Here is a 17,283-nt window from a genome sequence, read left to right as displayed (position 1 = left end):
GTCTTATTCAGTAGCTTGTTGATATACAGTACAGACCAAAAGTTGGGACACACCTTCTCATTCAAAGAGTTTTCTTTATTTTCATGACTATGAAAATTGTAGATTCACACTGAAGGCATCAAAACTATGAATTAACACATGTGGAATTATATACATAACAAACAAGTGTGATACAACTGAAAATATGTCATATTCTAGGTTCTTCAAAGTAGCCACCTTTTGCTTTGATTACTGCTTTGCACACTCTTGGCATTCTCTTGATGAGCTTCAAGAGGTAGTCCCCTGAAATGGTTTTCACTTCACAGGTGTGCCCTGTCAGGTTTAATAAGTGGGATTTCTTGCCTTATAAATGGGGTTGGGACCATCAGTTGCGTTGAGGAGAAGTCAGGTGGATACACAGCTGATAGTGCTACTGAATAGACTGTTAGAATTTGTATTATGGCAAGAAAAAAGCAGCTAAGTAAAGAAAAATGAGTGGCCATCATTACTTTAAGAAATGAAGGTCAGTCAGCTGAAAAATTGGGAAAACTTTGAAAGTAAGGGCTATTTGACCATGAAGGAGAGTGATGGGGTGCTGCGCCAGATGACCTGGCCTCCAGAGTCACCGGACCTGAACCCAATCGAGATGGTTTGGGGTGAGCTGGACTGCAGAGTGAAGGCAAAAGGGCCAACAAGTGCTAAGCAATCTGGGAACTCCTTCAAGACTGTTGGAAGACCATTTCAGGGGAATACCTCTTGAAGCTCATCAAGAGAATGCCAATAGTGTGCAAAGCAGTAATCAAAGCAAAAGGTGGCTACTTTGAAGAACCTAGAATATCACATATTTTCAGTTGTTTCACACTTGTTTGTTATGTATATAATTCCACATGTGTTAATTCATAGTTTTGATGCCTTCATAGTCATGAAAATAAAGAAAACTCTTTGAATGAGAAGGTGTGTCCAAACTTTTGGTCTGTACTGTATATATATACACTGCCTGTCCAAATAAAAGGTCGCCACCTGGATTTAACTAAGCAAATATCTATGAGCCTCCTATTGGACAATTACTGCATGGGAGATTATCTTTCAGATGGCAACAAGTTATTTAACCCTAACTGGTGCAATGAGTTGCTTCTCATTTCTTAAACAACCATGTCGAAAGACACATCTCTCGGTCGTGGAAAAGATGTTAGTCTGTTTGAGAAGGGTCAAATCATTGGCATGCATCAAGCAGAGAAAACATCTAAGGAGATTGCAGAAACTACTAAAATTGGGTTAATAACTGCACAACGCATTAATTAAAACTGGAAGGATAGTGGGGACCCATCGTATTCAAGGAAGAAATGTGGAGGGAAAAAAATCCTGAATGATCGGCGATCACTTAAACGTTTGGTGAAATCAAAACGAAGCAAAACAACAGTAGAACTCAGGGCTATGTTTAATAGTGGAAGTAAAAGCATTTCCACACGCACAATGCGAAGGGAACTCAAGGGATTGGGACTGAGCAGCTGTGTAGCCGTAAGAATATCACTAATCAGTGAGGCAAATCAGAAAAAAAGGCTTCAATTTACTAGGGAGCATAAAGATTGGACTCTGGAGCAATGGAAGAAGGTCATGTGGTCTGATGAGTCAAGATTTACCCTGTTCCAGAGTGATGGGCGCATCAGGGTAAGAAGAGAGGCAGATGAAGTGATGCCCCCATCATGCCTAGTGCCTACTGTACAAGCCTGTGGGGGCAGTGCTATGATCTAGGGTTGCTGCAGTTGGTCAGGTCTAGGTTCAGCAACAGTATGTGCTCCAAGAATGAGGTCAGCTGACTACCTGAACATACTGAATGACCAGGTTATTCCATCAATAGATTTTTTCTTCCCTGATGGCACGGGCATATTCCAAGATGACAATGCCAGGATTCATCAGGCTCAAATTGTGAAAGAGTGGTTCAGGGAGCATGAGACATTATTGTCACACATGGATTGGCCACCACAGTGTCCAGACCTTAACCCCATTGAGAATCTTTGGAATGTGCTGGAGAAGGCTTTGCACAGCGGTCAGACTCTACCATCATGAATGCAAGATCTTGGTGAATGCGTGCCGTAATCAAAGCTAAAGGCGGTCCAACAAAATATTTTTGGTGGCGACTTTTTTTTTGGACGGGCAGTGTATATATATATATATTTGTGTTAGGCGCTTACAATAGTACAGTGAAGAGCCCTAAGAAAGCAGGGAAATAAGCGCAGTCGGTTGTGGTGTGCTGAAACCGAGGATGAGGTAGGCCTGAGAAAGAAGAGGGCCTACCCAAGGAAAAAGATATGGAAGAAATGAGTGTGAATGAGTGGAGTGGTGGGAGGGTCAAAAGCTCAGACCTCAGACGGTGCAGGAGCCAGGTAAGGGGAGTGCCTTAAATAGGCTGGAGGCGGAACTCAGCCCCTCCCACAAATCCAGGCAAATTGCCTTAATACTTGTGTTAGGCGCTTACAATAGTACAGTGAAGAGCCCTAGGAAAGCAGGGAAATAAGCTCAGTCGGTTGTGGTGTGCCGAAACCGAGGATGAGGTAGGCCTGAGAAAGAAGAGGGCAAAAATGGAAGTAACCAGTTTATTGTAGCCAATTAATACATGAATTGCTCAACCCTACATGTTTTGGAAAGCATCTCTTAACTCTTGTACTGGATTGGGAATGTATCGCAAGTAAGCGGATGATTTCCAGCGCCCTAATTTTTTGATGACATGAGTAGGGATGTTGGCACTGGAGGCTGTGGACGCGGCTCCTATGCGAAAGGAGTGCCCTGAGTAGTTGGCTGCGTTGAGGCCCAGTTGTGTGAGGGATGACATGACATGAGTCATGAAGGTGGTGTTGGTGAGTACCGAACCATGTAGTTGAAGTAGCGGTTGAGAGGGTAGAAACTTGTGACGTTGCATGTAAGCATCCAGAACCCTGACTGGACACCATCTGTTGTGCGTGGGGTAATACGGAATGTTGACGGGTATACGCTGACTGTTCTTGGAGTGAGGTAAGGTCAGGATGTAATGATCCATGTGTTTCGCCAAGTGGGAGAAAAGGAGACAAGGTGTGGTTTGGGTCGTGGAGGTTGTAGTGAATTCCCCGGGCCTCAGGAATCCGTAGAAGGCCAAGTAAATTGCTGTTTTGATGATGGAGTTGGTATCTGCTTCAAAAGGCTTGGCGTCTAGTAAGTCGGATAATGCCTTGAAAATATGATCGTCTATGGGTAGCCTCTGGTCTGAACATGCGGATTCCGCCTTCTGAATACCTCTGAGTATGGTTTTGATTTGGTGCGAGGCCATGAAACTGATGTTATTGGGGTGTAAGATTAGCATATGGTGTTGAATGCCGGTGAGATATAGTTTGATGGTGTTGTATGACATTTTGAGTTTAAGGTGGCAGAAAGAAGCAAACCCCAGAAGAGTAGTCATGACAAAAGGGTGCGTGATGTGTTCCAACAGGAACCTGTTGAATAGTGTGAACGCTCTGTTGTATGTTCTATGCGTATTGTCTGATAGTGCTAATCGGGACAAAGTCTGGCTATGCCGCATGATGACTTCTTGTCCAGAATGAGCTGTGGAAACGATGGAGTGATTGTGGCCGTGGGCGTCGCTGACGGGAGAGCCTGATGAAATGCCTGAAATTTAAAGCGAGACAGATTGTCAGCTGCCATATTGCACACCCCTGGGACATGGAAGCAATGTAAGAAAAAATTGTTGCAAGCTGCCAACCAAGTGAGTTTCCGCAAGAACCTCATGATTGTGAGGGATTTGGAACGACCTTTGTTGATGATCTGACAGGTCGCCTGGTTGTCTGAATAGCACCGGACCGACATGTTTGCCCATAAATGACCCCACGCCACGGCAGCCGCAACGATGGGATAGATCTCGAAGAGAGCTGAGGTAGTGGAAAATCCTTCCAGATCCTGGACTGCAGAAGGCCAGCTGCCCCACAGCCAATCGTTCCCAAAAATGGCCGCGAAGCCTGTGGTAGATGCCGCATCTGACCAGATAGAGGGGGAAGAGTCCGATAGCTGGGGGAGGAACATGGTCCTGCCATTCCAGGTGGATAGAAATCTCTTCCACATGCCCAGATCTGCCGTAGCGTGGGCATCCAGGGACAACCTGTGCGAGTCGTGTAGGAAAAAAGGGAAGAGGTGCAGAAGTCGTGATATAAATGAGCGACCCTGAGGTATGATACGCATGGCAAAGTTCAGGGAGCCCAGCAGGGACTGTAGTTCTTTGCGGTTGCAGGTGCCGAGTTGAAGGTAGTTTTCTATGTGGGCGAGAATGTCCTGAATCTTCCCGGATGGCAAACTGGCTTGCATTGTGGCTGAATCCAACTGAATACCCAAGAAGGTGATGACTGTGTCTGGCCCCTCTGTTTTCTTGGTGGAGATGGGTACCCCAAGTTCCTTGAACAGCTTGATGGTGGCTCTGAGGCTGGAGGGGGGGGAAGTGTTTTCTTCCACCAGAAGGAAATCATCAAGGTAATGTAATACCATCGGGCACCTTGCTATGTTTAAAAGCAACCAGCATAATGCTTCTGCAAATGTGTCAAAAATGGCCGGGCTACTCTTGGATCCAAAAGTCAACCGGGAGAAAAAATAGTAGTCTCCGGACCACTTGATGCCGTGAAGGTGCCACAGTGTAGGGTGTATTGGTAGTAATTTGAAGGCGTTGGCGATGTCGGTTTTGCTGAGCCATGCTCCAACCCCTGCTTGTATGATGGCGGTGATGGCGTGATCTATGGTGGTGTATTGCAGGGAGAATTCCTCAGAGGGAATGAGGGAGTTGAGACTGGGGTTGGCTGAACCGTGGGGCGCCGACAAGTCGACGATGAGCCTCTGTTTCAGGGAAGATTTCCCAGTGACGATGCCAATGGGGTTGGTGCGCCATGTGGCGAAAGGGGGGGTTTTGAAAGGCCCTAACACGAAGCCCTCTGTTACTTCTTGGGTTATGAGGGCGTCAAGTGCAGTGAGGTTGTGTTGGGCGGATTTAAGATTGGGACATTCCAGGGTGCCAGTTGGCATGTGCAGGATACCCGTGTGGAAGCCTTCTGTCAACCCTGAAACGAGGAAATCTGTGAGATGCCTGGATGGGTGTTGTGACATGAACACGGTGAAAACTGGCATATTGATGGTCGTTAGATACGGCTTTGCAAACATTTTATTCGGACACATGGACTTGGCATGTGCCCTGAAACATTTGGTACATATATGCAGCAATCTACACCCGCTGTAATTGCAGGACCCCTCGTTGAAATTGTTGCAAATCTGGGATTTGCCCAGAAACTTGATTGGCTGTCCCAGTTTGTCCCGGGCTGATTTGTCCAAAACCCCAGAGGGACCGGCCCCTTGCGAGAGGGCATGTCTGTCTGCCGTGTTTGGAAAAAAATTGGTGGTGTTGGCTGTGGAGGAGCAGTATGCACAGGCTGGTGTCCTCAGGCCTGCGAAGTGTCGGCAAAATATGACGGTGTCGATCCTTGCCCAGTTGGAGCGGACTCCGTACTGGGAGAAGGACCCCGCCACTTTCGCCGAAAAAGATCTATGATAATCATAGAAGGCTGACCCCCCCATATTTGTTGCCCAGGTCTACCAGTTTGTGCATGTAGAGGTCGAACTCCTCCCTTCCAGAGACATACTAAAACAAAACAGTTGATTAGTGTTGGGAAACAAAGGATTGTGCTGGCAAGCTAGCTAGGCCGGACGGCGAAAATATTATACTTGCATGGTGACAGATGAGGCCCTGCTAATTGCCAAGCGGCTTGAGAGGCTCTATCTATGTGTTGGCACGAGGGGTTAATGAGGCCACTTGTCGTAGTGGCAGGAGTGTGAGGCCTCTCGGTGACTGTAAGACAGAACTAGGGGAAGGGAGTGACAGGTGAGGCCCTCTTTATTTATTTATTTTTTATACCAGGACCTGGCCTGACAACCGGGGTGCAAGTCAGCTGGGTATGCGGTCCCCCATGAGAGCTGCTTGACCTGATGGCAGTAAGCTTTAACATGAAGTGGTTCCTGGAAGCAACCATGACTTGGATGCCCCCACGAACCGTGCTGCCTATGTGGGTGGGGGTAGGTTGGCTCCCTGTACTAGCTGCGGCGGCGGATGCCTGTCGGGACACTGCGCATGCGCTGATGGAATCCGCCGCGCATGCGCAGTACCGCCGGGCTGCGCGTGCGCAGACCAGTCATGGAGACGCGGCCGGCCGCCATCGGCAGCGTGACAGGAGGGGCGGAGGATCCGGGACCGGAGGCCGAGGGGGCCCTGTGTCAGCGGCGCATGCCGAGCGGTGAAGTCCATGGAAAAAGGAAGGGTGTGTTGCAGTGTGACATGTGTTACATTGAGCAACCGATGGGCATGTGTACAAGTGTATAAACTTCCAGATCATGGTACTAGCGTATCAAGAAAAAAGGGGGCATGGATGTGTGTGAGTTTGCAGGTTAGTGGACTGAATGAGGACTGGAATGGGTGGTAATTACACACTGAAAACAATACACCTGTGGTGGCTTGCTGCTGGGTTAGTAAATGGAGCGGAGCTCCTGTGCAGTCGTATTCTTATGCATGATCCTAGAAAGGCATGACAGACATATGAAATCTGGCAACTGACTTGCAAGCGAGAAGCCTGACATGAGTTCAACGGTGGTGAAATGAAAATGAGTTGGTACAGGGGGACAAAACGGTGAGGCCCCATGCTGTACCGTGTGGATGACTCACAGTTTAACGGGCAAACGCGACCCACAGTGAAACCGGGTGAAGCAGGACGAGTGGAAATAGGTTTGCTCCAAAATCCAGAACACCGATGGCAATGAACTTCCAGAAAATCATCAACTCGCAAGTAACTCTCCAGTGACTCCTCAAGTGACTCTCTCTTCAAAAGCTCAGACCTCAGACGGTGCAGGAGCCAGGTAAGGGGAGTGCCTTAAATAGGCTGGAGGCGGAACTCAGCCCCTCCCACAAATCCAGGCAAATTGCCTTAATACATAGATGTAAAATTCCTGTTTTGGTTTTTTCCTAAACTAGCAAAAAAGGCTTAATATTTAGAATAATACAATCCAAGCACGCAGAGCGAGAAGCTGATGACTGGTACTACTCCTCCTCCCAGGTATAATACTCTTTACATACAGGATATAGTTTGATGAATGGGTGAAGATTGGACCAAGTCCGTCTATTGCCCTTGGGATAATGGAAAGTAATCAACTGTAGATGTGTGTGAATGAGAAAAAGGGGGGAATTGATAGAGAAATACATTGGTAGCAAATCCCTTTGTATTAAGGCTACTTTAGGGCAATGTCTGAACTCATGAATGTAGCAACTACTGGAATAAACTAGTACATAGATCCCTGGGGGGAGTAAGGTGAGCTGCTGTACACCTCTATATGGTCAGTTTCTGCTACCTGGATGCTTTTTACGCATGCTCACTGTATAATCATCAATTGGAACATGTAGTTTTGTGGAAGTAATTTGGGAGAGCAGAAAGGTAGCCCCGATAGTTCACCTGCTGGTTGCCAAATAGGGGTGCTACGGTATACCGGAGAGAACAGACACAGGAGACAGACATGTAATCCTTCTGCCTTAGAGCAGTTCTCTGCTTGTAGGCAGATATCCATCTTTATTTACACCTCTAGTTATGTAACAAGTCATGAAACTAGTCAAACTAGTATAAATCACAGTTATAGTTATATTATATGAACACATCATAATAATTGTAACATTGGCATTCGCCCAACCAGGATCTGGCAGAGTGAGCTTATCTAACCCTTGGAAAACAGGATTTTATTACCCAGAGTCAACAGAAGAATTATCTGAAGAATCTTCTGTAATCTCTTAGTTACTCTCACAAGTTTTAAGGTGGTACTCCCAGTTCCTTAATAAAGAGATGCTTGGTATTGCCCGGGCAGCCAAGTTTTTATACTGACAGTGTTTCAGTCTGATATTTCTTGTCTCCGATGCTTCACCTCTTGATTTGAACACACTGACAGTGTTGGAGGCCCTTTGAAGTCTCTCCCAAAAGTGGGTTTCCATAACAGTGTGATGGTGTACTTGGATGATATTCTGATGTTTTCTTCTGATTAAGTTTCCCAATGAGTACACGTCAATTATGTTTTACCACGTTTCTCCAGAAAAAGCACCTCTGTGCTAAGTTGTATCTCTGACCAGGGCCTGCAAATGGACCCAAAGAAACTGTCTGCTGTGCTCGAATGTTCTCATCCAACGCTTCTTGGGATTTTCAAATAATATTGCGAGTTTATTCACCACCTCTTTTCTCTTGTCATACCTATTAATACGCTAACCAAGAAACCTTAAGAACTGGACTCCTCAAGCTGAAGCCACCTTTCTAGATTTCCTGACACCACTAAGCCCTCCTTTATGGAAATGTATGCTTATTCTATATGTGTTGGGGCATTCACAAAACAGGAACAACCCTTAACTTTTCTTCTCTAAAGTATTTTTCTAGCAGAGTGAACTGATGACAATTAAGTGGTTCCTGGAAGATTAAAGACACCTGATGTTGCAAATCACCAAGTGACCATCTTCACAGACCAGAAACATTCACTATATTTGCAGTCCAGTCATCTATCACCGCTCACAATGTGAATTTCCACTGACAGTTTGCCATGTTTCCAATTCATCTCTGATATTAGTGCTCAATGACTCTACTATGTTACCTGACCACAGCCAGTTAAGCAATGAAAATTGAGTCTATGGCTATTTTGAAGAGGCATTCTGTTCTAAGTTACCCAGATATTTATTAGATTGGTGGGGTTCCAACTGTTTCTAATTCAGACGGGGCTTAAAGGGGTTTTCCCATCTCAGACAATGGGGGCATATCGCTAGGATATGCCCCCCATTGTCTGATAGGTGTGGGTCCCATTTCTGGAACCCGCACCTACAATAAGAACAGAGCCGGGAAAAGAACAGAGGGTGCACTGCGCAGCCACCCTCCATTCATTTCTATTGAGGCCGCCAAAAATAGCCAAGCCCTGGCTTATTTCCGTCTGTCCCACAGAAATAAATTGGAGCAGGGGCCGCGCATGCGCGGTGCACTCCCATTCACTTCTATGGGAGCAGCGCTTGGTGGTGGACGAACCCCAGGAAATCCGGGGTCCTCCAGCCACCGCTCTCCCTGCTCTGTTCTCGTTGTAGGCGCGGGTCCCAGCGGTGGGACCTGCACCTATCAGACAATGGGGGCATATCCTAGCGAAATGCCCACATTGTCTGAGGTGGGAATCCCCCTTTAAAGGGTGATCAGGCTAATCTTGAGAGGGATAGAAATCTTAAGTCTAGGTCTCATCTGTCACTGTAAAAGACCTCATTACCCATGGATGTTAAGCTATTTTTTTTACCATGAAAAGCACTGAGGGCAGATATTTGATCTCCCAAGGCTTTAGGTCTGATGCCCTCATTAAACCCTTTCTGCAGGAATTTAAGAAGAACAGAAGTAGCTGTGTTCAGAATTAAGCAATCACATTCAAAATCATGTTAAATAAGAGTCAGCATACGCCTGCCATCATTTAAAGTGCCTATGATTAACCCTAAATAAAGTTCTGCTGCTCTAGTTGGTCTTTCCTGAAATTATTTTAGTCGCATCCCACAGCAAAAGCCATGGTCCACAGAGAGCTTCCAAAGCATCAGAGGGATCTCATTGTTAAAAGGTATCAGTCAGGAGAAGGGTACAAAAGAATATGGGGTAGAGTGGCAAGACGAAAGCCTTTTCTTACGAAGAAAAACATCCAAGCCAGGCAACATTTTGCAAAAACACATCTGAAGTCTCCCAAAAGCATGTGGGAAAAGGTGTTATGGTCTGATGAAGCCAAGGTTGAACTTTTTCGTCATAATTCCAGAAGATATGTTTGGCCCCAAAACAACACTGCACATCACCAAAAGAACACCATCCCCACAGTGAAGCATGGTGGTGGCAGCATCATGCCAAGGGGCTGTTTTTCTTCAGCTGGAACTTTAGTTAAGGTAGAGGGAATTATGGACAGTTCCAAATACCAGTCAATATTGGCACAAAACCTTCAGGCTTCTGCTAGAAAGTTGAACATGAAGAGGAACTTCATCTTTCAGCATGACAACGACCCAAAGCATACATCCAAATCAACAAAGGAATGGCTTCACCAGAAGAAGAATAAAGTTTTGGAATGGCCCGGGCAGAGCTCAGACCTGAATCTGATAGAAAATCTGTGGGGTGATCTGAAGAGGGCTGTGCCCAGGAGATGCCCTCGCAATCTGACAGATTTGGAGTGTTTTTGCCAAGAAGAGTGGGCAAATCTTGCCAGGTCAAAATGCACCATGCTGATAGACTCATACCCAAAAAGACTGCGTGCTGTAATAAAATCAAAAGGTGCTTCAATAAAGTATTAGTTTAAGGGTGTGCACACTTATGCAACCATATTATTTTATTTTTATATTTTTTCTTCCCTCTACCTAAAAGATTTTAGTTTGTTTTTCAATTGAGTTGTACAGTTTATAGTTCACATTAAAGGTGGAAAAACTTCTGAAATGATTTATCTTTGTCTCATTTTTTTACATCACAGAAACCTGACATTTTAACAGGGGTGTGTAGACTTTTTATATCCACTGTATATGCTGGATGAAAGCTCCAAGGTTGTCCCAGCGCATCTTTTCCTAAGTTCTTGTCCCTCTGGTCTAGAGAACAGAACTTTAGAAGGTTTCAATTTCTTCTGGATGAAAATAAATTTATTTCCAGGGTTCACCATTTCTGAGTCAGGGTCTGGTAAACCATCTGGTTGAGACTCCATGCACCTGGATCGAACCGTCTACTGTTCAATATGACTACCTTTTATGTTGTCCAGACCTTTATATGGACTCCAGATAGAGACATCACATTTACTTCTCCAGAGCAGAGAATTGTGTTTGTCAGGAATTGAAGTTGCTCCGCGATCCTCCCTAATGATTTATATGTGATACTTCTGTCATGTTGTGTATAATGTACAGTGCAGAGCTGTGTGTGTATAATGTACAGTGCAGAGCTGTGTGTGTATAATGTACAGTGCAGAGCTGTGTGTATAATGTACAGTGCAGAGCTGTGTGTGTATAATGTACAGTGCAGAGCTGTGTGTATAATGCACAGTGCAGAGCTGTGTGTATAATGTACAGTGCAGAGCTGTGTGTATAATGTACAGTGCAGAGCTATGTGTGTATAATGTACAGTGCAGAGCTGTGTGTGTATAATGTACAGTGCAGAGCTGTGTGTGTATAATGTACAGTGCAGAGCTGTGTGTATAATGTACAGTGCAGAGCTGTGTGTGTATAATGTACAGTGCAGAGCTGTGTGTATAATGTACAGTGCAGAGCTGTGTGTATAATGTACAGTGCAGAGCTGTGTGTATAATGTACAGTGCAGAGTGTATAATGTACAGTGCAGAGCTGTGTGTATAATGTACAGTGCAGAGTGTATAATGTACAGTGCAGAGCTGTGTGTATAATGTACAGTGCAGAGCTGTGTGTGTATAATGTACAGTGCAGAGCTGCGTGTATAATGTACAGTGTAGAGCTGTGTGTGTATAATGTACAGTGCAGAGCTGTGTGTGTATAATGTACAGTGCAGAGCTGTGTGTATAATGTACAGTGCAGAGCTGTGTGTATAATGTACAGTGCAGAGCTGTGTGTGTATAATGTACAGTGCAGAGCTGTGTGTATAATGTACAGTGCAGAGCTGTGTGTATAATGTACAGTGCAGAGCTGTGTGTATAATGTACAGTGCAGAGTGTATAATGTACAGTGCAGAGCTGTGTGTATAATGTACAGTGCAGAGTGTATAATGTACAGTGCAGAGCTGTGTGTATAATGTACAGTGCAGAGCTGTGTGTGTATAATGTACAGTGCAGAGCTGCGTGTATAATGTACAGTGTAGAGCTGTGTGTGTATAATGTACAGTGCAGAGCTGTGTGTGTGTAATGTACAGTGCAGAGCTGTGTGTATAATGTACAGTGCAGAGCTGTGTGTATAATGTACAGTGCAGAGCTGTGTGTGTATAATGTACAGTGCAGAGCTGTGTGTATAATGTGCAGTGTAGAGCTGTGTGTGTATAATGTACGGTGCATAGCTGTGTATAATGTACAGTGCAGAGCTGTGTGTATAATGTACAGTGCAGAGCTGTGTGTATAATGTACAGTGTAGAGCTGCGTGTGTATAATGTACAGTGCAGAGCTGCGTGTGTATAATGTACAGTGCAGAGCTGTGTGTGTATAATGTACAGTGCAGAGCTGTGTGTGTATAATGTACAGTGCAGAGCTGTGTGTATAATGTACAGTGCAGAGCTGCGTGTATAATGTACAGTGTAGAGCTGTGTGTGTATAATGTACAGTGCAGAGCTGTGTGTGTATAATGTACAGTGCAGAGCTGTGTGTATAATGTACAGTGCAGAGCTGTGTGTATAATGTACAGTGCAGAGCTGTGTGTGTATAATGTACAGTGCAGAGCTGTGTGTATAATGTACAGTGTAGAGCTGTGTGTGTATAATGTACGGTGCATAGCTGTGTATAATGTACAGTGCAGAGCTGTGTGTATAATGTACAGTGCAGAGCTGTGTGTATAATGTACAGTGTAGAGCTGCGTGTGTATAATGTACAGTGCAGAGCTGCGTGTGTATAATGTACAGTGCAGAGCTGTGTGTGTATAATGTACAGTGCAGAGCTGTGTGTGTATAATGTACAGTGCAGAGCTGTGTGTATAATGTACAGTGCAGAGCTGTGTGTGTATAATGTACAGTGCAGAGATGTGTGTGTATAATGTACAGTGCAGAGCTGTGTGTGTATAATGTACAGTGCAGAGCTGTGTGTGTGTATAATGTACAGTGCAGAGCTGTGTGTGTGTATAATGTACAGTGCAGAGCTGTGTGTGTATAATCATGTATATAATGTACAGTGCAGAGTTGTGTGTATAATGTACAGTGCAGAGCTGTGTGTGTATAATGTACAGTGCAGAGCTGTGTGTGTATAATGTACAGGGCAGAGCTGTGTAGAGCAGCACAGATGTGTTTGTCTCCGGCTCATGAAGCACACACATCTCTATTAGGGCTCATGCACATGACCGTATGCCCTCCGAGACATACGGTCCGTGAGCGGGCCATATGTCCCGGAGCGGCATACATCGTGCGCACGGGAGCGTACAGCATCATAGGTTACTATGATACTGTGCGCATCGGGCCGCCCACCGGACTATTGTCCTGCACTCATATGAGTGCGGGGATAATGGCCCTGCGGGCGGCCCGATGCGCACAGTATCATAGTAACCTATGATGCTGTACGCTCCCGTGCGCACGATGTATGCCGCTCCGGGACATATGGCCCGCTCACGGACCGTATGTCTCGGAGGGCATACGGTCATGTGCATGAGCCTTTTCCGGCAGGGGGATATTTTTTTATTCCGGCCACCTCTCGGCATGTTTGCAGTTCTGCGGCTGGACCTCCGACCCGCCCCCATTATAGTGAATGGGGCCAGAGCGGACTTCCGGCGGCACGGTGCACTAGCGGCCAGAACAGCCTGCCAGAGAAGGGTGCCGCTAGTGTGAGAGTAACCTTACCTGCTCATGAAGAAACAGAGCCTGGAGCCTGACTCCTCCCACACATGCTCACATGGTCATGACATCATCACAGGTCCTTCTTTTACCTTCTCCAACAACACAGCCTGGAGCCTGACTCCTCCCACACATAGTCACATGGTCATGACATCATGAAAGGTCCTTTAGCCCACTAGTCTCCCCTTCTCCCATACATGTAGTGTCCAGCGGTGCAGATGGAGGTATGTGTACAGTCACCGCCATTGTCTGTCAGGATTACTGGGGCAGGGGGGTCATTAACCCTTTAATTACCAGCTCTCTTCCCTTTCCCTTTCCCTCTGGGGCAGTCACTGTCCTCCAGCCCCTTCCTCAGTCTTTCCAGCAGTGATGACCTGTATACACAGTGACCACCACCAGCTTTACTCACTGGATAGAGACTGGTGGTGAGCTCCAGATCTATGGCATCATCTACCAAATGAAAGCTTTATAATGACATCACTGCTGCTATCTATAATTGACTATAGTGGTAATGTGTGTGTGTGAAGGGGGGCATGCTTAGTCCTGAAGCATGTAGGAGCTGCCTTTACTGGAGATTCAGCATCTACACTTTATTATCTCCTCCGATGTCACCTCTTATTATCTCCAGTAATTGTATCTTACATGGGATTTTGTAGGATTTTACATCGTCTCATCTCCTTTCCATTCAGGTTCCTACAATATAGGATTCGCTCAGTGGATATCTTCTATATAAGATCCTTCTCCTGACTGACCCGTCAAGGATGGATAGAGACAGAGACAAGATGGCGGAGAGTATAATAAATCTCACCCTAGAGATCCTCTTCCGGCTTACTGGAGAGGTGAGAGATTCTGATGATGTCACATTACACCATCTTATCTATGTTACTAACAGATGGACATGACTGGAGAGGTGAGGGGCTCTGGAGATGTATGGAGTGATATATTTTACTGTGTCTCTCCATAACCAGGACTACTCAGTAGTGAAGAAGACCTCTAGTGAGCGTTGTCAGGCCCCTGTGTCTGAAGGATGGGGAAGAACCCTGAGCCCAATCATGGGGCCTCCACCTCACCACCTGATACATGAGGAAATCAATAGAGAGAAGATCCTGGAACTCACCAACAAGATGATTGAGCTGCTGACTGGAGAGGTGACACTGCTGGGAATGCTGGGACATTATACAGGAACGCTATGAAGGGATCTGGGTGATGACTGTATCATTGTGTTGTCAGGTTCCTATAAGGTGTCAGGATGTCACCGTCTATTTCTCCATGGAGGAGTGGGAGTATTTAGAAGGACACAAAGATCTGTACAAGGACGTCATAATGGAGGATCACCGGCCCCTCACATCACCAGGTAATAGACATGACTAAATCCACACGTCCTCTCATTATCTGTATGTAAGGAATGAATTCAGTCACTGGATGTGTTTCCTACAGTTAAGGAAGAGAGAAGAACACCGGAGAGATGTCCCAGTCCTCTTCTTCCTCAGGATGGTTCAGAAGAACATCACAGTGTCCCACAGGATGATCAGGTAGATGGAGATAAGGTCTCATGAAATGTCCCCTATGATCTGTAGAAGGCTGTGAAGATCTTGTGTTCAGTCTTGTTTTATCCACCAGTATTATATGTTTTATCCTTGTATAATGAGAAAGGTGGAGATGGCAGAATTACAGCTGACCATAGACATTACATGTTGTCTGGATCTTCTCACAGTTTTCTAGTTATGGAGACTGCTGGTCGGAATAAGGAACCAATAGGTTGGATTTATACAAAAGATCTGAAGATATCTCCTCCTGTCATTTAATCACTGGTTGTCCTGCTAATTACTGATCTTTCTTATCACATAAAACCTTCCACACGACTTTTCCAATCGTCTGATGACTTCTACAATATTTATTTCACAGCTTGTGAATCCGGGTGAAGATTTGAACATTATATATGTTACAGAGACAGATGTGAAGGGTGATGAGCAGAGTATAGAGGACAGTCCTACAGATAACCGCCCAGGTGAGTAGTAACCACTAAATAAAGCAGAGAAGACTCACAGATTCTACTCCTTCACTGGATACTGATTACTCATTCCACTGTCAGGTACTGGTGGAAGTTTGGGGGGGCACATACTTTCTGACAGGTTCCCATTACTAGCACACACTTTTTAGCACTACATGGAGTCCCACAGTATTGATCAGAACGTTGTAACTTCTATGATCCCTCTTTCAGCAGTACCTAGTCACTACCGGGGCAGGGTAAACAGGTGAAATAGAAGGATCCATCCCTGAGCTTTAGTACCCGTCTGTCAGTAAAGATATCACAGTGTCCTGGAGTAAGGAAGTAATCACAGGAAACAATCCCCAGTGGTCAGTGACAGCTTGCTGTGCTGTTCTGCTCACCCACTCCCTCCTGCTGAAGACTTTAATCCTATCCTCCATCTTCCTCCAGGGCTTTGCCCAATCTCACAAAATATCTGATGTCAGCTGTCTAATGGACCCCTTGTAGACACTTCAGGGAGCACATTGAGGATAGTCATTGTGTGACATGAGATCATATAGAATTATTGTATGTACAGAACGGTTTTATATGTTTCATTAATGCTGTTTTATGTGGTGACAGATTCCCTTTAACTTTTATTATTGCAATGAAAATGTTTTATAACTGGGTATATTATACATAAAGTGCAACCATTATTAATAATCCATTAATCACACAGACATTGTCGGTGAACCCAACATATTTCAGTAAATTATCGGAGTGCTCAGGGATCTGCACACTGCAGTACGTCTGATACTGACCTTTCCACACGACTGTGGGCAATCACAAATGACCACAGAGAGACAAAAGAATGAGGATAATTTATTGGTATCTGATTAAAAAAAAAATGGAAATCTCCATCAGATTTTACAGAAACAGCGGCTACATTATCAGCAGATCCAACAATCACAGTCCTGTGCAAAGTAATTGGGACATGAAAGTGAACGTCATTGATTCTCATCGAGATGGTCATTGTGTTTTCCAAGCTTTTTACTTTCTGGTGTAGAGATTGATATCACTCCCAATGGCTCCATAATTATTACCTTGAAAGTAAATACTGAAAAGACGATTTAGGAAATCACAAAACTAGTTGTTGTGGGGAAATTAAGTGTTTTAAGAATTGTGAAACTGCATAAAGAGCCAAGTACAGCACAGCCTTTCCAGAAAGTGCGCTGTGGCAGAAACAGGAATATAACTCCACAAGATGATGCTGTATCAGGAGAGAAATGGCATCCCATGGATTCGATGTCCATGCCCTGTGCGCTGGAATGTGGCCGCAGGGTTAGATAACCTGTCAAGAAGCCATTTTAAACTGCCACATTAACAGGTTGTAGTGGACATACACTCACCTAAAGAATTATTAGGAACACCATACTAATACGGTGTTGGACCCCCTTTTGCCTTCAGAACTGCCTTAATTCTACGTGGCATTGATTCAACAAGGTGCTGATAGCATTCTTTAGAAATGTTGGTCCATATTGATAGGATAGCATCTTGCAGTTGATGGAGATTTGAGGGATGCACATCCATGGCACGAAGCTCCCGTTCCACCACATCCCAAAGATGCTCTATTGGGTTGAGATCTGGTGACTGTGGGGGCCATTTTAGTAATGTGAACTCATTGTCATGTTCAATAAACCAATTTTAAATGATTCGAGCTTTGTGACATGGTGCATTATCCTGCTGGAAGTAGCCATCAGAGGATGGGTACATGGTGGTCATGAAGGGATG

General features: G+C 45.2%; 1 protein-coding gene and 1 long non-coding RNA gene across 2 annotated transcripts in view; both read left to right on the top strand.

Moving 5' to 3' along the window:
- The first annotated feature begins 13,703 nt into the window (after positions 1-13,703).
- Positions 13,704-14,529, top strand: LOC121004584. The gene is made up of 3 exons (XR_005779780.1): positions 13,704-13,747; positions 14,213-14,362; positions 14,492-14,529. It is a non-coding gene; the product is annotated as an uncharacterized LOC121004584 (long non-coding RNA).
- Positions 14,530-15,247: 718 nt separating this feature from the next.
- LOC121005788 (zinc finger protein 84-like) overlaps positions 15,248-17,283 on the top strand; it is a 44,070-nt gene continuing 42,034 nt past the window's right edge. The window contains exons 1-2 of the mRNA XM_040438553.1: positions 15,248-15,281; positions 15,481-15,531. Coding sequence (XP_040294487.1) covers positions 15,248-15,281; positions 15,481-15,531 — 85 coding nt within the window. The remainder of the gene's footprint in view (positions 15,282-15,480; positions 15,532-17,283) is intronic.

This window comes from Bufo bufo, chromosome 6, assembly GCF_905171765.1.
Source record: "Bufo bufo chromosome 6, aBufBuf1.1, whole genome shotgun sequence".
Classification (NCBI taxonomy): Eukaryota; Metazoa; Chordata; class Amphibia; order Anura; family Bufonidae; genus Bufo; species Bufo bufo.
The sequence above is the reverse complement of the archived record's forward strand: the minus strand, read 5'-3'. Positions and strand labels throughout refer to the sequence as shown.